We start from the raw sequence: 23,035 nt of genomic DNA, 5'->3' as shown, positions 1-23,035 counted from the left end.
ATGTGGTTGTTTGGAAACTAAATTTCAATATAAATATGATGATTCCAAATATGATCAGACTTTTAGCAACTCCAACAGGTAGCGGGTTCAACAAAATATAAATATATTAAATGCAGATTGAATTCCTCTATGGTGCAACAGGACGTCTGAAGTGCATCCAACGGCTAGAAACGCTCAGACACGAAGTCCAAGATGGTCGCACGTAACCCAATGCATTTACAGGCGTTGGATGTGGGCCAAACGCCCTATTGCGCTATAGAGGATCCAAATCCGTTAAACGCAACCTCCGTCCCACTTGACTAATCTTCTTTAATGAACACTTGGTCTTCATAAGAAATATGATGTATGAATGAACAGACTGAGAGAGATGCAACATAAATTGTGTTGACAAGGATCTCTTTAGACCTTGGCAATTCCAACCAATGATCTTCATTGTCCATTATGAGACTGATTCCCCTAGCTGCCAAGGAACCACCCATTCAAAAATTTACCGACGAAGATGATGAATTAATTGTTTCCCCTGGAGTTGTGGTCCTTTTGCATATTGAGCTACTCCTTTAGGGTCATGTGAATATTTTTTTCCTTTAATATATCAAATCATTTGAGGCTGGGATTACATGAGCCAATGAGGACAACATATCTACAAAATCTCGACTTGTACCAAAGCCAACAGTGGTGGCAAAAGTTAATAATTGACTAATTGTGTAGATATGTTGTTCTTATTGGACTAGCATGGAAACTATCAAAAAATTAATTGGTATTTTACTCATCATAAGATTTAGTTCGATCTATTCCATTAAATCTTTTGATAAAAGATTCAAATCCAATGGTCTAACCTAAAGGACAGACATGCACATAAATTTACCAGTGGTGCCCAATTCTATTCCAACAATAAAATAATAAAAAATTGATGAAACATACCATTTGTCGCAAGATTCTCAAATTCATTGAATAAAATATTTATATAATGTTAAAAAAAAAAAACCTTTGATTCTAATTTATAGGATTTTACTTGGCCAATTATGTTGACTCCCGGCTCCTTCGGATTGGGCTGATTTCGTGTACTTTGAACCATGTGAGACCACGTCCTAATAAGCCACCCAAACCCAAAACCCAAAGCCAAAGCCAAAGCCACTAAATATAAAAACGCTCTCCACTTTCTCTTTCAAAGGCATGCAGAAACCTACCCCGATCTCTAATTCTCTCTCTCCGTCTATCTCGTAACCGGTAAGGCGGTGACCCCTTCCCACTCGTCTTCTCCGGTCAAGGGGTCGCCTATCCTTCTCTTCTCCCTCTCTCTCTCTCTCTCTCTCTCTCTCTCTCTCTCTGTCCGAGAGAGAAAGATATTAAAAAGAGATTTTTTTTTTAAAAGAAAAAAGAAAAAAAAAAACCCAATTTTCGATTCGATTTTGTTCATTTCGAATCCAATAAGAAACAGAGGAGAGGAAGAGATGTCGGACATGGCAGTAATGGACCCTGAGGGTGTCGACGGCGTACGTATGACGTGGGGGGTTTGGCCACTAACGAAGGTGGAAGCTAGCAAATGTGTGATCCCAATTGCAGCGACGATCTCTCCGATCCGGCCACATCCTGATATCCCAACCCTCCCTTACCTTCCTCTACGATGCAAGACTTGCTTCGGTATCGTCAACCCATACTGCCGCGTCGACTTCACTGCCAAAATCTGGATCTGCCCTTTCTGCTTCCAACGCAGCCATTTCCCTCCCCATTACGCCATGATCTCGGAAACCAACGTTCCTGCCGAGCTCTACCCTCAATATACAACTGTTGAATACGCTTTCACAGCCCCGGAATCTCCCGCGGCACCGTCGCCTCAGCCTCCTGTGTTTCTCTTAGTTCTCGACACCTGCGTCATTGAGGAGGAGCTAGGGTTGGCTAAATCTGCTCTCAAGCAGGCTATAGGGTTGTTGCCAGATAATGCTCTTGTTGGGTTCATCTCCTTTGGTACGCAGGTTCAGGTTCATGAGCTTGGCTTCTCGGATCTGACCAAGGTGTACGTCTTCCGTGGCTCCAAGGAAATTTCTAAGGATCAGGTCTTGGATCAATTGGGACTCAGTGCTTCCATGCATCGACCTGCACCTGGGTATCCCAAGGGGGGTCATCAAGGGTTGATCAATTCGGCGCTTGTTAATCGGTTCTTGCTACCTGCTTCGGAATGCGAATACACCCTCAATTCGGTGAGCCTTGCTATCCGGTTGAATTGGTTTTCGTGTAATTGGGTTTTTTTTTTTTTGGGAGAATTGAGAGATTGTAAGTTTTAATTGGGAGTTTAATGAAAAATTTCAGCTACTTGATGAATTACAAACGGATCAATGGCCAGTTCAACCTGGCAATCGGGCATTGCGGTGCACTGGTGTTGCTCTAAGCGTTGCAGCAGGTCTTCTTGGGGCTTGCTTGCCTGGTACTGGTGCACGGATTATAGCTTTAGTGGGCGGGCCATGCACGGAAGGCCCTGGCACGGTAAGACTTCTTAATTCTTTTTAATCTCTGTTTTTGTCTATCTACATTTTCAATCTCATTATTTTTTTTGCGGCCCATGCTTATCGAAATGCTAGTCTCATTTTTGAGTTTTCCTGATGGTGTTAGCAACAGTATTAATAATAGGCTTTTGTTTGATTGTGAACCAACTGCGTGGTGAGTTTGATTTTTCAACCCCATAGAGGAGGATGCTTGATTCAATCTGTACCTTTTGTGCTCATAAACTATACTTTAATATAGTTTCATAAAATTGTCACAATCTGAATATGAGGTTTATATGGAAATTTAAAATGGATATGTATCATCGTGTGTGTTTTTGTACCCCATGCCCACGCTCACCCCCTCCAAAAAAAAGTCGATATATCTAAGAAAGCTGTTAATATAGTGTCAATGTTTGTGGTAAACCCCTGCTGTACCTGGTCATCGCACGTTCACTACTGCTATTTTGTTAATGCTATGACTACCATTACTATTGTGTAAGAGAGTGCTATGGGCAGGTCAAAAGTTTTCTTGGCCTTGTCATTCTGTTTGAATAGCAAGGATTTCTGTATGAATTACTTGTAAATGATTGCCTGCAATGGCTTCATAACCGTTAAAATAGTTATTCTTAAAATGAAAAATTAGTCAATAATGCATGTAGATTTAACCTCAGAGAGATAAGTCGAATATGGCTTCTCTTGATTTATTACCTTATCAGTGTAGGGAGCTAGGATAACTGGGATATGCTCATTTTTTATACTTGCTAGAGATAACCAAGAAATAAATTGGTTGATTTTGTGGTTTTCTTACTTGAGATAACCAAGAAATAAATTGGTTGATTTTGTGGTTTTCTTACTAGAAGTTGAGCTAGGAGAAATGACCTCTTTATTTGTCTCACTATTATCTGATGCAAAAACTCATTCATATTTTGTCTGTTGGACCCATTACAATCTAGATGCCTGATTTGTCCAATAAATGGGTAATTCCTAAAAAATATTTAATAACATCATTTTTACATTTTTCTCTTCATAATTATTCTCTTAGTTACACTCTTGGACAAAATGTAGGGTGTGGAACAAGATTAATGGGGTTGGAAACAGGACAGTTGAAGGTGTCTTTCCTCTTAAATCAGACCACACGCTTCCATTGGCTTGTGAGGAGCCAAATCTCCACACATTAAGTATTGGGAAAGCAGATTACTTTAGAATTCAAGCTTTTGTTTGAATCTTTAGCTCTTGAAAATGTAATAACAGCTTATTTTCCTATTTCAAGGTAGCCAAGGATGTCTCTTTCCTATTCCTTCTCCTATTTGGAGTAGATTGTATATCCCATTGGGAGGCAAAGAACATAGTTAGCTAGCCACATTTCACTTTGACTATTTCTTGTTGCATTACATGGGAAATTGCCTCTTTTATGATATGCTGGTCAATATGATGTGAATGGAATAGTCAGATATCCTTAGGGAAATCCAGATAGATCTCAAGATCATGTGGGATCCTGTCCATTGTGATAGATGGTGCTGATTTGAATAACTCTGAATGTGCCCAAGGAACCATTTGGGAATGATTTCATGTTAGGAGAGAGATAAGCTCTCTGTATTTATTTTATTTTATTTAATTTTAATTTTTTTTTTTTTTTTTTTTTTGCATACTAGCAAACGTGCATGTGCAAATGCACTTGTGGTAATATGTTTGGGTGGGGTGATAGGGAGAGAGAATAGTTTAAATATGTGTAATCTAAAAACCTTGAAGTTGAGACCTTGCTTAATTTGCTTACTTTCAGTTCATTGGTTTCTTTATGTTTTTTTTGGCCTCTATTGTTTTCTATTGCATTTCATGCAGTATTTTAGTTGCTTTGGTGTAATTATTTTTGTTATACCAAGTCTAATCCAAGTACTCTTAGCTTCAGGGGTCTGCATCAGATGTCGAAATTAGTTTCGAATATGGATCTGTATACAATGGTTGAGACCTATTTCCTGTACTTTATGTGTCACATGGTTCAGAAGGCCCCGTGTTCAATATGTAAGATATCCTTCAAATGTTAAAGGATCAAATCAACCTACTAAGTGGCAAACACAAGTGACCTTGTCTTTTATTCTTGAAATCGCTGTGGCAAATGATTTAAGATGGGGCTGTTATCACATCACCTAGGGGTATTTTGCAATTATACGTGGTGGAAAAGTGCAATTACTTAAATACCCTGGATATATTTTGTTCAGGAAATTAGTTGGTTGATACTAGTCTGCTTGTTCCCTTCTATTTTATTGCCTTCCATTTGTGGATTTAAGCAGGCCAAACAGAGGTAGTGGGCGAAAGTGGGTGGAGAGGGTGTGGTGAGAGAGACTGAGATAGGGAGAGAACTGAACATAGGGGTGACGGGAGAAAGTGGTTGTGGGAAAAGAGAGATGGGGTATGGTGGAGAATTGATGGAGGGGTAATGCAGTTATATGTAGGGTTAATTAGGTACTTTTCTCTTCTTTTATTGTAGGTTTTTTTTTTTAAAATTAATTAATTTTATTTTTTATAATTTGTATTCCTTATTTTATTATTGTTTAGCATTTGTAGAAGTCCAAGTCCTAGTTATGGGGAGAGTAATTGAAATCCGCTTGAGACAAGAAACTAATATTTTGGATAACCAATTTGGTTGAAGATCGATTTAATGGAAAGATTGAGAGAATGTAAGAAGGAACTTCATGCAATCTTTATGGACTTCGAAGAAGCTTATGATAGAGTCCCTAGAGAGTTACTTTGACAAGTATTATAGAAGAAGAGTGTTTCAATTAAATATGTGGACGTAGTTAAAGATCGACTAGTGTAAGAACCGGGGGGAAGGGGTAGTGAATTCCCATTTACAGTTGGATTACATCAATATCAGCTTTAAGCTCGTGTTTGCTTGCTCTAATTATAGACAAGTTGTCTCGAGTCATGCTATATCAGATCCCTTGGTTTATGCTTCTTGCTGATGATATTGATGATGGATGAAACAAAACAGGGATTGATGTCAAGTAGGAATAATGGAGATCAACCTTGGAATCAAAAGGTTTTAAGGTACTTGGAACAAAACCAAAGTATGTGGTGTGCACCTTTAGTAACAGTAGGACTGAAAGTGTGATTCGGATCCGTTCCAAAACTGGAATCGATTGCTTATGGGCCCATAAGAATGATAGATACTTAAATTAAGAGTTTGGGTGGCAAATCCGTAATATCCAAAGCAAAATAAGCCTTTAAAAGTAAGTAAATAGCAGCTGGAGTAGTTCCTGGAATTAAAACTTTAAAAGAATGGACTATTTTGGAAATTAAAGAAGAGTGGGTGTAAACAGTTCTAAAGTTCAGACACGAGGTTTTGTGAGATAATAAGCCCCTTGCTTGTAAATCCCTGAAATCTGCCTTCTTCAACCTTAGAATTCATGATAGAAGTCCGAAACCAGTGGCAACGGAAATGCTCAAATCGATCTAACGCCTCAACAAGGACTGCAAATCGCAACAGAAGATCAAGGCAAGTTTGTCTTCCCTGACTCTGCCAAACACAACTGATAGATGGACTCGAGACCTAAATCAATCAAATTCTGCAAGTTGTTTCGGGGGCAGAATCCAGGTCTGAATCTGGTTTTGATTTACACAGTAAAGGAAGCACCTGGAGCCAAGATCCTAGGGTTTGAGTCGCTTGGAGACCAGCTTCCTTCGACCTGAACAAAAAGGCAAACAGAGATCTGCCAGAGGAGTTCCAGCATGCGCTTCTCAGATCGGTACTTCTAGTACGATGAACAATGGCAAGACCACGTAAGAACTTGAATTTGATCTAACATCAAAAAGGTTATTTGGAGAGAAAACCTTATTTGATTATGGAAGAACAACAAGAGATGGGAAAGAGAGTATATCAGCGAGGGAAAGGGAGAGAAGCACTCATTGGAGCAATGGTTTCAAACCAAAACTTTATTCAACTTTTCAATTCCAAAAAATCTGAGAGCTCCATCATCTTACGTGGTTAATATAAAGGAAAAAAAAACACAAGATAATTAAGGAGACTAATTGAAATGGAAAGTACACTGAAATAGAAATAAAATCATGCTCAAATGAAACTTGGACTCCCAAACTAACAAAGGAAAGAAAGAAAGAAATAAATAAATCAAATCTCAAGGTAACTCTTAACTAACTCAATGCCCAATTACATCAAAGTGAGGTGGTGAAAATTTATGATAGGGAGTTATAGCAAAGTGAAAATTTTAGGTACCTAGTTTCAATTCATAGATAAATATGGATAAGTCGTGGATGATGCTACATAAAGAATTAAAATAGGATGGATGAAGTGGAGTGATAGCCGGCGTTGGGTTTATGACTACCTTTTGATTTGATTTCTTTCTCTTTAGATTTAGAAATAGGTCAATATTTAGTTTCCAATTTTATTGGGTTTCTATTTTTTATGCTAGTTAGTTTTCTTTATATTTATGTAACTCGATGTAGATTTCAAATTTAAAGTTTTAGAATTGATGAATGGAATCATAGTTGTCATGGTGTCGCCTAGGCGTCGCCAAGGCGGCGATTTGGCGTCCTGGCTGAAAAAGAAGTTCATGGCAGTACTACGATTTACGTGACTCACAAATGGCGGTCACCATTGGCTGATAGGCTTGTCCATGGCACCGCCATGGACTCCAGGTCACGCCTGATTCACTAGGCGGTTGATTTTTTGTAAAATGCAGGGTGATTTTGATAGGGCTATGTTGATTTTTGATGATTTGATGTTGCTTAATGTTGGTTTTATATGTTATAGGGTATATATTGTAGGCTTGTAGCATGCTAAATAACTTTAGAAAATAGGGAAAAAAAATAGTATAGTAAATAACTTTAGAAAATAGGGAAAATAAAAAATGACATATGGGCGATTTGACCGCCATGGCAACGCCATAATGGGCGATTCATTGCTAAATCGATTAGCCACCCCTCCACCGCCTTGGATCGATTTGACGCCGTGACAACTATGAATGGAATGAATGAATGTTTGCTTGGGTGAAACGATGGCTGCCTTGAGGTTTACATAGCTCTTTCTCTCTCTCCTGTCCCTGTTCTTCCTTCCCCATCTGAAATTCTATCTCTCTATCTCTTGTTGTTTCATTCACAACCAAACAAGGTTCTCTCTCCAAATAACCAATTGGATTTGGGATCAGACACAAATTCTTACCTGACCTTATTACTGTTCATCGTGTCTGCAACAGTATCGACTGGAGAAGGGCTTGCTGGAATTCCTCTGGCAGATCTCTGTTTGCCTGTTGGTTTAGGTCGAAGGATGTCGGTCTCCAAGCGACTCAAACCCTAGGATCCTGGTTCCTGGTGCCTCCTTTACTGTGGGAATCGAAACCATATTCATTCCTAGTTTTGCCATTAGAAACAAGTTGTAGAAATGATTGCTTCAATCCCTTAGGTCCTGAGTCCATCTATTAGCTGGGTTTAATAGAGTTGGGAATACAAACTTGCCCTGATCCTCTTGTGATTTGAAGTCCTTGTCGAGGCATTAGATCAACTTGAGGCTCTTTGTTGTTGCTGGTTTCAGACTTCTATCGTGAAGTCTAAGGTTGAAGAAGGCAGATTCCAATAATTTACAAGTAAGGACAGTTGCTTCTAATTCCATAACACCCCCCTATGGCTGAACTTTAGTTCTATTTATACCCCTCTTTAATTTCCAAATTGGCCCCTCCTTTTAAAAGTTATTCCCTTTATTTTTAAGGGTTTGAATTGTTTATGAATTTACAAAATTGCCATTTAACCATTAATTTGAGCATCTATTGATCTTGTGGACCCATTAGCGATCCGATTCCCGTTATGGAACCCGGATTCGTATCAAGTGGTATCAGAGCGAATTTCTTGTAATCTCCTAACCATGATAGGTCACATCACCAATGTTATGTTGAACATATTGTATTGTGAGGTACTTGAGAATCAACAAAATACTGATACTAGGGTTGAGAGGAATGAGTCAAAATATGATAAATTTATGGACGAGAGTCAAGGTGCTCTCACTAGGATTCTTGCATTATAGTGGTTCGAAAAGCGAGCTGATGAAGGACCATTTGCATACCACATCCTCGGTTTCATGCTTTACGGATAGAAGATACATCTCACAGACAACAAAGTGATCCAGTTATACCCCAAGATGTTACTCAACAATTTTCTGACAGAGATTATGGTATCAAAGTTGAGGTCCAGCGTTCAGTGGTGAGAAGGGACCCAAAGAATTTCTTGTCTGGCTTGCCAAAGTTGAGAGGATTTTTTGCTTATGAATCCCTTCCGTACGAGAAGACTATTCACGAGTTAATATTCACATGAATAGTACCCGTGAATACTCTTCACGACATTGTAGACGTGAATAGTGCTATGAACCCCTTAATCGATAACTTCTAACACTCCCTCTCAAGTTGGAGTATACATGTATCAAAAGAAAGTTCTAGCTTGGACCAATAAGAATGGAAAAGTAAATGCAACACTAGCCTTGAATAGAAATTGTAGTCTGTAGACGCGGGTGAGCATAGAGAAATCGTCGTGTAGAACCATCAGCGACGTACAGAATAAGTGGTTAACAACACCAGCCGCAATCCAAAAAATATCAAAGCATCCAACAACTATAGCAAAAGCCCTTCCCAAAAGAAGGCACTCCAACAAAAAATGTAGCATCCAATAGCTACAACAAAACTCCTCCCAAAGAAGGCACCCCAACAAAAGTGTAGCATCCAACAGCTACAACAAAAGCCCCTCCCAAAGAGGCACTCTAACAAAAGTATAGCATCCAGTAGCTACATCAAAAGCACTCACAAGTCACAAGCCTCAAACATTGTAGCATCCAACTACTACATCAAAAGCACTTCCCAAAGAAGAACCAACAATAATAACTCATGAGCCTCATAGAATGTAGCATTAGGTTGTTGGGGGACCAAACAATACTAGGTTGCCGAATATACCAAACAACATCAGGTCGCTGAATATAACCATCTTCAAAAGATCAAACTGTTGTTGGGGAAACGAGCAGATACTTAACAATAAATCAATTTTTAACTGAAATAATCTTGAGAAGATAATAACTTCAATCTCCCCCCTCACGTGTAGCATTACGCGTGGACAAATATTTTCCAATAATCAGCATCACAAAGAATCCCAAAATCAAGAGCATCAGAAACAAAATAATTTCCAATCCCCACCTCACGGTTGCCGTCAGGACAAATAATCTTCAATCACCACAGCATGACGGATGAGTATCAAATAAAATGTCTAACCAAGAGCAGCCACGACCAATATCCTCCAATAATAGCAGTTAGACTGTCACTCCATGCAGTACCCATCCTAAAAAAAAATATTGCACGCCAAATTGATACAGTCTAGGGGTCCAAGATCCAAAATTAGGTGTTATGGGCCCACAAATGGCAATAGAATAGGTCATTGTGTAATAACAATGGCAGCCCCATACTTGAATCAAGGTACATAACCCAATTAAGGAAGTAATGCCATTCCGGTATATAACCAGAATTTCCAAGGACGTACTTGGTAGGTAACAGGTAATAGCAAACTTGTAATAAATCAGATCTTGCAAGAATTATAGCTCAGGGGCAGACGTGGAAGATGAGGTAAAAAATGGATATAAAAGGATAGGACAAGTAGTCAGGGGCAAAAGGGCTGAAAAAGGAGAAATATCAATGTCTGACACAAGAGCGAAGAAAAGAGGGGGGGGGTTACAACCTCACATCACTTGTCTCCTACCTCCAGCATGAACAGAGGCCGAAAGCAGGGACAATACGAAGATAATAACTACTCCATTTGGACCTCCTATGCTGGAATAGCGGTGTGAACCAGATGGGCAGAGAACAATAAATGCAGTAAACTAATCAACACCCATCACCACGATCCTCTTCAACCTCTGTAAAACAGAGCAGATTCGAAGCGAAGCAACAAAGTGTAGCAGCAAGAGGAAATCTGCAGCAGCTAAAATTTCTGAATCCCAGGACACCTCACGGCGACGGAGCAAAACATAGCAACGGCCAATTTGAAGCAGCAAATCGAACTCAAATCGACACTGTCAACCAGCGATAGTAAGCTCGGCGATTAGGGGTTTCAGTAGCAGCAATCTATAAACCAAGAATAAGGGCAGTTTTCAGCAACCATTAGAAGACCATAGCAGTATTCAGAAACTGATTCGACAACCCTTCGAACCGGCAACCGCGAATCTGGTTCAGATACGATGGATTGATATGTAGCACCAGACCATAATGAAGCAGCAAGTTGAAGGAGATGCACAAAATACCATTCGAAGAATTGGCAAAATCGAATCGATACCATCAGAGAGTCGCAAGGCAAGAACAATCACTGCCAACTAGCAGCAGACCGAGGCTTGGAACAGTAAATGATACCAAAAATCAGGAACTAGGGAGAGCTTCGACGAGAACAGCGTAGAAGCAGCAGTAAACAATAACATAAATGATACTAGATAGCAATAACTTCATTGAAACCCTAGTTCTTCTTCTCCTTATTCACCATAAACCAGAAAACCTTAAAACAACTCTCAAACAGGCAATCTCTGAGATGGTCAATATTGATTGAAATCTTAGAAGAAAGGTGAGCAAGATCCTAAGATGAAAGTGTAGCAGCACCTAAGGATCTGGCTCTGATACCTTGTAGATAATAAAAGAGAATGAAAGAGGAGAAGAGAAGAGCGAGGAAGAGGAGAAAGAGATGTTATTGTAACTCTGGGAGTCACAACCATGTAGTAATCATGACAAGACTGTGACAAGGGCATAAAGGACATAAGAAAGAAAAAAAAAAGTTACTGTTCACAAGTTAATATTCATGTGAACGGTACCCTGAATACTGTTCAAGAAACAGTAGACGTGAACAGTGTTGTGAATCCCTTAATTTATAACTTCCAACAAAGTGAGTGGGGGTGTGCAGGAAAAGAGAGAGAGAGAGATGAGATACACATTGCAATGGACATAGATGTGCAGCATCCATGGACCATTATTAGGCATTTAGACTTCTGATGCAGTAATTCTTTCTTTGGCTGACACAAACCCGTTTGGAAGCCTAGACCGAGACAAACTGGATCCATATCAGTTTTGGTCCAGTAAGATATTTAGGCATTAGTTTCGGGTTAATCTTGTAATATTTTATGGCAAAAGGTTTTACGCACGGTGGTGTATGTACATGGTCGTACCTTTCGACCGTTGGATGGGCGTTTGGGGAGGGGCAGAAGTGTAATAACACATTCCCCTCTCTCCAATGTTTGAAGGCACGACTGTCTATGTACACAGCATTGCATAAAACCTTCCCCATCTTTTATTTTATTATCATACTGAAGGAGTTATATTCGTCGAAGAGTAATTTCCTTGTTTGAGTTGCTTTTCAGTTTCCTTATTGGAGTCAATCCCAGTTTTAGGAGTGTCTATTTATATTTAATTGTAATGTGGTTCGGAGTCAGTTGAGGATTAGGTATCATAAACCAATAAGGCAACATAATCACAAACTAAGGGAAAGATTCCAGATTCAAAGAAAATCCAATTGAAACAGATCAAAGGATTAGATCGGCATTCTGCAAGAAACTCAGGTCAAAGGTGTTATTTAATAATAGAACCGAATATTAAAAACTCAGGCTGACCCAAGGGCTGGATGCTGACTTACAGTAGAATCCTTATTAGGATATTATTTTAGTAAACTGGCCAATTTATGGTAACTTTGAGTTGTCAGAAAACAGAATCAAATGGACACTATTAATCCAAACAAGTTACCACAGAATATGCAAACTGACCAACCAATGAGAACTTTGAGTATCCAGAAATCAGAATCAAATGGACAATATTAAACCAAACAAGAAACCAAAGACCATCAGGGAACCAGTAAATCAAAACTGCAAACAGATTGTATGGTTCAAAGGTCATATTCCCCGCCAAAGCTTCACCACTTGGCTCGCTCTATCCAACTGCCTTCGTACGCAGTCCTTCCTCATCCATCGAAGCATCCAGGTCTCCCCTTCTTGCTGTTTCTGTTGGAATGGCATAGAGGATACGAATCACCTATTCTTCTCTTGCCCCCTTTGCTACCTCCATATGGAAGAAGGTGCTTGGCCACTGCTGGCCAACTAGGAGAAGTCCCCTCCCCCTTCATTGAGAGTGAATCTGGTTTGATATGACTTTTGGTGGGAAATCCGTATGTGACACCGTAGGGAACTTAGCTTTTTGTGCATCCATCAACCATGTTTGGATGGAACATAATCTTCGGAGATGGACTACCAAATCTCGCTCTATCGATATGATTTGGGAGGCCATCTTCTTTGATGTTAGCTCCAAACTTGCCATGCTCTCTCCGTCTGTAAGGGACTCCCCGAGGAACAAGCTCAGTGTTGTGTCCTAAGGTCTCCCGCTGTCCATCTTGCAACCCCTAAATAGGCCTTTTGGCCTCTCTTTGTTTGTTCTGTTCTCTTTCTTTGGCCCTTGGGCTTGTATATTCTCCTCCTTTCTTCGTTATTTAAATATTGATTCATCCCCTCCCACACACCCCACCAAAAAAAAAAAAATTGAAACCAGAATCCAAATATAAGTGTATCAGAAAATCAGAGATTTAGAACACAGAATCAGTAGATGGAGCAATCAAATATTTCACCAAGTACCATTCAGATAGCCCTCAAAGTATATCGAGGGATGTTCTAAACAAGGGGAATATCCCTTCAATATCTCAGCCAATTCTGGTGTTCAGATTGGGAGATATGGAGGAGTTTCATTTGGACAAGGAAACTCAAGAATAGGGAAGTCAGCTGGTATGATCTTGCTGATCGTGTGGGTATTTATTGAATGAAGATATACTAATGTACAACAATTAATCCAGCAGGATTGTAGTATTTAAAGAATCAAAAGAAAATTGTAACTTTAAGACGAAAAAAATAGAAATTATAACCTATAGATTGATGAAGAAAATAGAAAATAAAGGAGTATTGGTGGAGAACCTGTAGGGATAGAAAAGAATCCCTCAGGTGGGTCTTAGAGTTGTAGGGGAGGGGGAGAAATCGCATAAAGAAGGGGGAGGGGGAAGGAGAACTCACACGCACAGCCCTCGGACCTCAACCACACCAACTTAATTCATCTTTTTTCATTCTCTAATTACTCAATCGGTTACAATCATATTAAATGGGCAAATAAAAGTCTCCAAATCTTAAAAGGAAACTAGTTCAAAACGAAACTAGGAAACCAACTTTATTATAACCAACTTACCCACGCATCCTACTTTCTAAAATAAAAGATTACATAATATTCCCAAATAAATAAGATTTCCGAAAGTCCTACTAGACCAAATAACCAAATATGGATTGGACTCATCTTTGTTTGAAAACCCAGATGGGTATGGATTTGTCCATGGGTGCGAATATGCATCAAGTATAAGAGGGACATAACCAATGAAATCACACTTGTGGCCCCTACTATTGAATCACCACAGCAATAGTGGAATTGCAACACCACAGAACTGATGCAAGCAAAATCTTATTGAATAGTACAACCATGGGCTTGTGCAATCAAAAGCTTATTGAATAGTACAACTGTGGGGCTGTTTCCCCTTAATCCTCTATTCATGAAAAAATGACCAATGATCAATCATACTCCAAAAATGAAAGCTGGAGATATAGTTAATCAAAACAAGGAAGTAAACGAACTAACAAAACATAAGAAACTCCCTTGGTTGACGGTCACAAAGATGAGTCTTAACTAACTTAAATTCTAGTCAAGCAAAAGGGTAAGATAGAGAAATAGAGTCCCATTTGCTGGAACTCAACTGAATTCAAGTAACATAATAAAATAAAGAAGAAATAAGCAATGAACTTCCTAAAAAGGGTCCCACTATGCGGAACTCTATTCCTGATTCAATTCTGAACCAGAACCATGTGGCTGATTATGGCTTGAGTTAACACAGCTAAGTTACTGTGTTGACTCTGGTTTTTCTTCCTTTACTGGTACTTTTTCAAGTACCTTTGATCTGCATCCAATTGTATTCATCGATTGATTTAATTTGAATATGTAATGGAAAGTTGAGTTGAGTTAGCCTCGCGGCTGTGAGTTGCATGCGATCAGGTTGGTCGATCGTTCCCTTCTTCCTTCTCCTGTTCTTTCTCTCATTTCTCGTCTTCTTTTTCTCCCCTCCCCCTTTGTGTGATTCTTTTTCTTTGTCTGTAACCAATTTCTTCTCTTATTACTTGGGTTTTTCCATAATTGTTCACCTCTGTTTTAGGCAGAACCTGCAGCCCCCTGATTTGGATTGAGTTCCATCAATACAGTTCCTTTCACACTTAGATTTGGATCGAACTAAGCCCTCCCCTAGGCGATCATGGTCCTAGAGTTTCATCCCATAAATCCTTCTTGTCATAATTTCCATGTTCAGTTTCAGACCTGGTTCTAGATTACTGCCAGGTCCTGTCTTTGGCAACTTCCTATTAATCTTCAAGTTGCTGAATCCAAATGTTTCTGGGATGGGTGGGGCTGTGGGTTAGCAACTGGACTCTGGAGCCTGAAATTTGGCATTGAATGGCGCTGTATTGAGAGAGTTTCATTGATTGAAATTAGATATGTTGTACCATAACCAAACTGCCATCGTGAGGAAGAAGATAAATAATTTCAAAGATTACTAGTAAGACCAGGGTTTGTCTTCCTTTCATAGTTATTTCTGTTTTATCCCACCTGTTTATTAAATTCCAGAATTGTCCCTGCCTTTTAGTATTAATTCCTGATTTGTCAACTATTTTTTAAGGGCCTGGGTTGTTCAGAAATTATAGAATTTCCATTATGGGCCCATGCGACCTGAGACTAGGGTTTTGGAACCCGGAGTTGCATTAGCATCTGTTCTCTCTTTGTGCTAATGGAAAAGACGATTTTAGCCGGTGCAGTAATGTATTGCTAATTTTAGTATAATTATGCAGGAAAAGTTGATGATGATCCTTCTATGTCACCATAATTGAAATAATTTACACTAGTTACACTACTATGTAACAAAAATATACAAACCGGTGCTTATTACTTGTTTTGTGTTTGCTTTGCTTTCGAATTTTGTGATATCATGTTTATTTACTTATTAGAGATACTCTGGAAATTGATGCAATCGATAGTTTACAGATTGTGTCAAAAGATCTGTCAGAGCCAGCACGTTCACATAAAGATCTCGACAAGGATGCAGCACCACATTTCCATAAAGCTGTGAAATTTTATGACAATCTTGCCAAGCAGCTTGTTAGCCAGGGCCATGTCTTGGATATTTTTGCTTCTGCACTTGATCAGGTTTGCAGAGGTTTCTTCTTTAATTTAAGTTCTTATTTATTGTCAGCTTTAGGTAGGGGCTGCAAGCATACTTTTCCCAAGAAGTTTTCTATTGGTACTATCTATTTTTTGATGCATCTGTCAAAAAAATTGACAACCTCGTATTATTGCATAGTCCTGTTTATTTTGACTAGATTTCCATGTAGTTAAGGGTGAGGGTTTAAGTTCTTTGTTTGTAGCTCATATTTTTCTTTCTGACTATCTTTTCTCCTTTCCTGGTGAAACGGGGTTGCGGTGGGAAAAACAAACCACAATGTAATGAAAGAGGCACTGTGAAGTTACCTCTGGTCCATTAGTCTGAGCCATGCAAGTTGGTATGGTTGTAAGAAAGTAAGAAACAATGTGCTACAGGATTTTTCTCCTCCCGCATTGAGCAATCATTTCTGGGGAGGAAGATTGTAAATTTCGCTTAGTAATCATTTCTTTAATTGAATATTTGATACAGATTTATGCTTGATCCTTAATAATACCGTAACTTTCAGGTTGGGGTTGCAGAGATGAAAGGAGTTATTGAAAGGACTGGTGGCCTTGTTGTTCTGGCTGAAAGTTTCGGTCACTCTGTGTTTAAAGACTCTTTCAGACGCATCTTCGAGGATGGTGAACAGGCTCTTGGACTTTGCTTCAAGTGAGTTACCTTGCAGTTTTTTGCTTGAACCTTGTATAGCATGATGGAGTTGTTTATGCACTTCTATTTGATGTAAACTGTGCAAATAAATTGACATAATTGGTAATACAGTGTAGCTTTTCATGAACATTTTCATCATTTGACAGCAGCAAAAGTCGTAGCATCTCTCAGTGACCCTTCATGCTTCTCTTCATATTTACAAGGGTTTGTTTTAGGTGCTGTGGAACTAGCTGATGAGTATGCTCGGATCTACTAGTCTCCCTCTGTGCTTGGGTGCATTGTTCATGTTTACAAAATTTACAAATTTGGGTGCATGGTTCTTTCAGCAGGTTATTACCTGTGAGGCAAATGCTACTTGATTTTGATGTATATAAGAATGTACTTGGACAAAAAAAAGGCATAAAAACCAATACTTGGTTGCATCACTAATGCCATATTTGTTAATTTTGTTGAGCTCTCTGAGTTGGGCGAATACTGTGTTTGATTGTCATTGTTTTTGCTTTAATATAGTTTGTCATAATTGTCCTTATTCTATAGTATTTTATTACAGTGGGACTCTTGAGATCAACTGTTCGAAGGAGATCAAAATTCAGGGAATCATTGGACCATGTTCCTCTTTGGAGAAGGTGGCCTATTCATTACATCAGATGTGATAGTTCTGTGAATTTTGCATGCCAGCCAGCTTATCCTTAAGCAATTTTCTACCCAAGCTGTTAATTTTATGGCATAGGATTTTATAATAACTATAAATTGTAAGTGTATTTTAAATATTGCAGAAAGGACCTTCTTGTGCCGATACAGTTATTGGGCAAGGGAACACAACAGCATGGAAGATGTGTGGTCTTGATAAGAGGACTTGCTTGACAGTCTTCTTTGACATTTCACCCGGTGACCGGTCAAACCCGCAGGGAGCTTTAAATCCACAATTGTACCTGCAATTTTTGACAAAGTATGCTTCAGCATTTCATCGAGTGCTTCCTTTCATTTATTAATTATCTTAGTGAATATTGCAAATTTATTGATTTTGGTGTTGACTGCATTGTAATGGTCTGTTATTTTAATCTTACTGTAGTTATCAGAACTCTGAGGGACAAATGAGACTTCGAGTAACAACTGTTACAAGGAGATGGGTGGACAGTGCTGCTAGTTCTGAGGTTAGATGCATGAACTTCAGTCATGGTTTTGCCTAGTTTAGTGCATTGAGAGCCTTATGATACATTGGGGATTTGTGAAATCCTTGCCTTGTGCGATGCACATTTTCTATGCTTCTTTACCGAATCGTATTCTTGTTTTTATGATGATCCACTGTTGCATTTGTTAATAAACAACATATTTAAATTGAACCCTTCAAGAGCTAAGGGCTATTTCTGAGTCAAATGCCACAAAGGCTGTGAACTTTGGATATAACTTTTTACTGAATAGAGTGTCATCATTGAAAATTGCGATGCCCTTTCATGGCTGATTGGCATATTTTTTACTACTGCCTTAATATTCTCTCTAAATTTTACAACTGGCATATTATATTGTTAATATTTGCATTTGCAGGAATTGGTGGAAGGATTTGACCAGGAGACTGCTGCTGTTGTAATGGCAAGATTAACTTCATTAAAGATGGAGATGGAGGTATTTTTTATTTTATGTTTCAGACTTTGTTGGGCACTGGGTTGGTGGGTTTATGATTAGTTGCATTCATTCTTTTCATCTAATTCAGTTGGTCGTTTGTTTTGATGACATGCAGTTCCTCTCAAACATTAAGGCTGTGTTTGTTATGCATTCCCATTCTCAAAACACAGAATGGGTTCTTAACTGAGAATGTGAACACTGTTTGGATACATGTTCTGTTAAAATGTGTTCTTTATTTCAAAATGCTTAAGCATTTCATCGAACACCTCATGGATTATTTACTTAAGATTGAAAATTAACAGCAAAACACAAAGAAGCTTGCAGTTCACTTTTGCAGCATCAATTGCCCTTTTTGCAGCTTGCAACGCTGCCCTTGCAACCTCAACCACTTGAGGCTTTGAAGTCTCCCCAAGAAGGCTAAATTCAAACCCATTCAGCTTCGGGAAAAGTTTGTCACTTCCAAAGCCTCCTTTGTGACCTCTGCAGCAGTCTTTGAGGGCATCTTCGAAAGAACCATAATTGGAAGCTAAAGCAAAGTATAACGAAGCCTGTTCGGATGTTTCTTGATGCTTGATACTGATACAGTGATTCTGCTGATGACTACTTGGAAGCTGAAGAACAGTATAAGGAAGACTCTGTCCTTATGACTCTTGATGGCTTATGATGCTTAAGTCGTGCTATCCTTGATGAATATTTATAAAGACAGTTATATACAAACATTTAAACAGCCTCACTCTGCATACGGAAGACGAGGAGCTTTCAGCGATGGTTCTCACCTTAAAATTTCCTGTCTGAGTTTCTTAAAATCTCCGTTGTAGTCTCCTCCACTTCACGTTGAGTTTCTGGTTCCATTTCTGGCAAATATCGCAAATTCATCAACAGAGATTTCCTTCTCCCACTGAAATCAGCCACATTTCCCCCACCTACCCTGCTTCGGATCACAAGCCCAAAACTCTGGTTAGGTCCCTTCCTCGCCTTTGTCCTCGTCTTCCTCCTCAGATCCAAGGATGAGTACCGTAAGTAGAGCACAGTGGAGAGAAAAAGAGGGGAGCAGGTTCAGTTTTCAATACTCACCTTCCTCCTTAGATCCTACCATGACTCCCGTGAGTAGCGCACAGCAGAGACAGAGGAGTGGCAGGTTCAGTCTTCAATACTCGAAAGCATGATCTTATGAGAATGAGAACGTGGAATGGGCCTTTTAGCGCATTTCAGAACAAGGCTCGTTCTCCACCTCATTCTAAGAATTTAGAATGAGAATGCATACCAAACAACTTTTCTGTCATTTCAGAATGTGTTCTAGAGCTAGAATGCGTTCTGAGAATGCATACCAAACACAGCCTAAGATAACCATAGTTGTTCTGTTGTTTGTCATTTTCTTTATGTAAGCTGGAATATGCTGGAAGTTTATCCTCAAATGTCAATTATTTTTTAGCTTAAATTGTTCCAGATATAGACTGTCTGCCATGTTGAAGTGAATTTAGGAGTCTTGTCTTCCTTCTTTTTCACTAATTCACACAATCAGATATCTCTGACTCATTTAACTGACAGCTTTTCTGATTATGTGTATCTAATCCCATCACTTATTCCATTGTGTATATTTTTACTTTCATACTTGCAGGAAGAGTTTGATGCAACAAGATGGTTGGATCGATCCCTAATTCGTCTCTGTTCCAGATTTGGTGATTATCGGAAGGATGATCCTGCTTCTTTCAATTTGAACCCTAATTTCTCACTGTTTCCACAATTCATGTTTAATCTCCGGCGGTCACAGTTTGTTCAGGTAAGCTATGGAGTAGTATGTATGACGGTAAACCTATTTTTCCCATTTCCATTTCCCCATTTTCTCATATATATATGTAACTGATTTTGCAGGTTTTTAACAATAGCCCAGATGAGACTGCCTACTTTCGAATGTTATTAAACAGGGAGAATATCCTAAACTCTGTGGTCATGATACAACCATCACTAATTTCATATTCATTTAATTCGCCTCCTGCACCAGCATTGTTGGATGTTGCATCTATTGCTGCCGACCGTATCCTCTTGCTGGATGCGTATTTCAGTGTGGTTATATTCCATGGAATGACAATTGCTCAGTGGCGTAATGCAGGTTACCAAAATCAGCCAGAACATCAGGTATGCAGTCATGTCCCTCAGCAGAGGTTTAAGAATTGGCTTAGACCTATCCATGTTAGCTACTGCTAGGCTTGGCTGATCCTAGCTAACTTTAGGGTCAGCCGAGGATTGGTGGACACTGATTGATCTGGATTGAGATTCGTGAGGACTATTCTGATCCATAATGCTTATTACTGGATCCTTGCTCTCATGGTGGTCAAGATTTGGACCTAGACTTCAGCATATTGAGTGGGAAGTAAAATTCTTGCATCATTTCATTTAGAAAGATAAAGGTACTAGAAATTGTGGATCAGTCTCACTGTGGTTGGTGGATTTGTGCTCCATAAGGCACCGAACTTCAGTGGCCGTTGCCTGTGCATAATGATACATCACCGAAACCCCCACCTCTCATCTTCTATCAATGAACTCAAATTTCTTAGAGGGTTCACATATTTTAGGAGATGAACTAGTAATGATATTGATCAGTAAATACCCAGCAGGAATTGTAGAATAATTTCTGAAACCTGACTTGATTTGAATCAGAACTGATACAAGCAACTGACCTGTGAACTGAAGAGGAAGATGGAATAAGAGGGATGATGTAGATAATCATTACAACACACAGTATAGTCGTAGGCTTAAGAAGAACCAGGCCCATGGTTCTTCAATTGGGCCTTTTAGTTCGGGCCAGACCAAGCCCATGGTCTGGGTGCTACTGGTTCACTGAAAAACCTGACTAATGGGGGGTTGGATTAGTAGCTTCTATTTGTTAATTTTGGATAGTTTGTTACTTAGCTATTACTTGGCAACCCCTTTCATACATCTAAAAGGCCTTGTGAGTTGTAACTAGAGATGTGATCATCCTTTGACTATGTTGCTGATATTGCACTTTTGGAGGGTCTTTGAGGGACCTGCTGTTCTAGATTTTTGTAGGCCATTGGTTCCCAGATTTGGGTAATTAGATAGCCGTTATTTTGTATCAGAACTATGGAGGGACAACAAAGCCACTCCATTGACGAGACAATATTGGGGGTTACTGAATTCTACCTCATATTGAAGGATTATCGTGCAGATCTGATACGGCATCACCACAAAACTTGTGAACGAGTTTTTTTAAAGATAGTGGAGAGTTGATGCATGTTAGAACTTAGCAGTCATCGATTAAGTGGGAGAGAGAATCCTATTATCCTGTTCCTAAGTCTGTTGCAAAGGCATTGTCTAGTCTTGGCTAAAGGACGACTATGGAGGAAGAATTGTTGGCCTCAGGAAAATCAGACTTGGGACCTTGTACCATTACCTCCGGGTAAATCTGCTATTGGTTGTCGTTGGGTGTATGTTGTTAAAGTCAACCCCGATGGTTCTCTTGCTCAGTTGAAGGAAAGATTAGTTGCTAAGGGGTATACCTAGGTTTTGGAGGTTGACTATCTGGATACTTCCTCTCTTCTTGTCAAACTTGCAATAGTTTGTCTTTCGATATCTCTTGCAGCTTCTCATCATTGACCATTATATTAGCTTAATGTTAAGAATGCATTCCTTCATAGTTATTTACATGAGGAAATCTATATAGAGCAACCACTAGGGGTTTGTTGCTCAGGGGGAGTCTGGTATGGTGTGCAAGCTCAAGAAGTCTTTGTACAGTTTGAAGAAGTCTCATCGAGCATTGTTTGATAGGTTTATTGATGTGGTACTTGGGCTGTCATAATGTGATAGTGATCACTCGATTTTCTATTGGAGATTTGGTGTAGGGAGGATTTCCTTATTGTTTATGTTGATATTGTTATTACTGGAGATGATGTTGATGGTATCCAAAGTTTGCAGGTATACTTGCAACAAAAATTTCAGACTAAGGATTTGGGAAGATTGAAATGCTTTTTGAGTATTTTGAAGTTTCTCAACCAAGGAAAGAAATTTCACTCTCTCAGAAGTTTGTTTTGGATTTGCTTATGAAAACTAGGATGTTAAGGTCCAAGCCTCCGGATACTCCCGTGGATCCAAATGTAAAACTTATAGCTGAAAGCAAGGTTCAAGAACTTGTTTTGTTTTGGTGTTTTTGAAATCACCAAAATGAATTTTGCTGAATTTTCACCGAAACAATGTACTTTTTCCATGTGTTTTTCTTGGCCATTTCGGGGTGCTAATGGTCGAAACAAGTGTAATATCGAAACAAAATGACTGAACTATACCCGGAATTATCTTTTTGTGTTTCGTTTGGATTAAAAAAAAATCACAGAACTATCTGAGATTTTGGTGAGATTTTAGTTTTTGAACCATGGTGGAACGTGGAGATACTTTAGATGATCCTAAGAAGTAGTGGAGGTTGATTGGAAAATTGAATATTGGATGAGGAAGATGATCAACTTGTTTCCAAGTTTTGAATCTGTGACCAATATATTGCAATAGTGCCACTTAAACGTTACAATGTGATATGCATGATAAAATAGGAGTCACAAGTATTAATGATTTACACGACTATTTTTGAAAGCCTGTCAAGTGGAAGACTTGGTAAAAATGATGCAGTTGCACGATCGACTTAGTAAAAAAATCTTTTGATTTGTTTTGATTTTGTTTTAGAAATAATTTCCTATGAAATTAGCTAGCTTCTAATTTTAGAATAGTTTCCATTTTCAAGTAGTTTCCATTAATTGTTTGATTTTTTTTCTTTATATTAGTCATGTAATGGATGAACTCAGTGGTTAGACTTGATGAATAGAAATTTGGTTGAATCTTTCTTTTGGTTTTGAAACCATGGCTGCCGACCCCTTTTTCTCCCTCTCTGAAACCTTTTAATCTCTTCTTTTCCCTCTCCTATTTTCCTCTTTAGTTCTTCTTCTTCATCTCCCTTACTTTCTTCTTTATTTCCTTTTTTTTTTTTT

General features: G+C 38.9%; 1 protein-coding gene across 1 annotated transcript in view; it reads left to right on the top strand.

The window, feature by feature from the left end:
- The first annotated feature begins 1,155 nt into the window (after positions 1-1,155).
- The window catches only part of LOC122090818 (protein transport protein SEC23-like), a 29,662-nt gene continuing 7,782 nt past the window's right edge, over positions 1,156-23,035 (top strand). The window contains exons 1-10 of the mRNA XM_042660540.1: positions 1,156-2,198; positions 2,308-2,481; positions 15,599-15,760; positions 16,282-16,424; positions 16,975-17,050; positions 17,201-17,373; positions 17,497-17,578; positions 17,970-18,047; positions 19,666-19,827; positions 19,920-20,183. Of these exons, the coding sequence (XP_042516474.1) occupies positions 1,452-2,198; positions 2,308-2,481; positions 15,599-15,760; positions 16,282-16,424; positions 16,975-17,050; positions 17,201-17,373; positions 17,497-17,578; positions 17,970-18,047; positions 19,666-19,827; positions 19,920-20,183 (2,061 nt within the window). The 5' untranslated portion in view covers positions 1,156-1,451. The remainder of the gene's footprint in view (positions 2,199-2,307; positions 2,482-15,598; positions 15,761-16,281; positions 16,425-16,974; positions 17,051-17,200; positions 17,374-17,496; positions 17,579-17,969; positions 18,048-19,665; positions 19,828-19,919; positions 20,184-23,035) is intronic.

The sequence above is a fragment of the Macadamia integrifolia genome, chromosome 10, assembly GCF_013358625.1.
Source record: "Macadamia integrifolia cultivar HAES 741 chromosome 10, SCU_Mint_v3, whole genome shotgun sequence".
NCBI lineage: Eukaryota > Viridiplantae > Streptophyta > Magnoliopsida > Proteales > Proteaceae > Macadamia > Macadamia integrifolia.
Note: the sequence above shows the minus strand (reverse complement) of the source record. Positions and strands in the feature narration are given on the sequence as shown.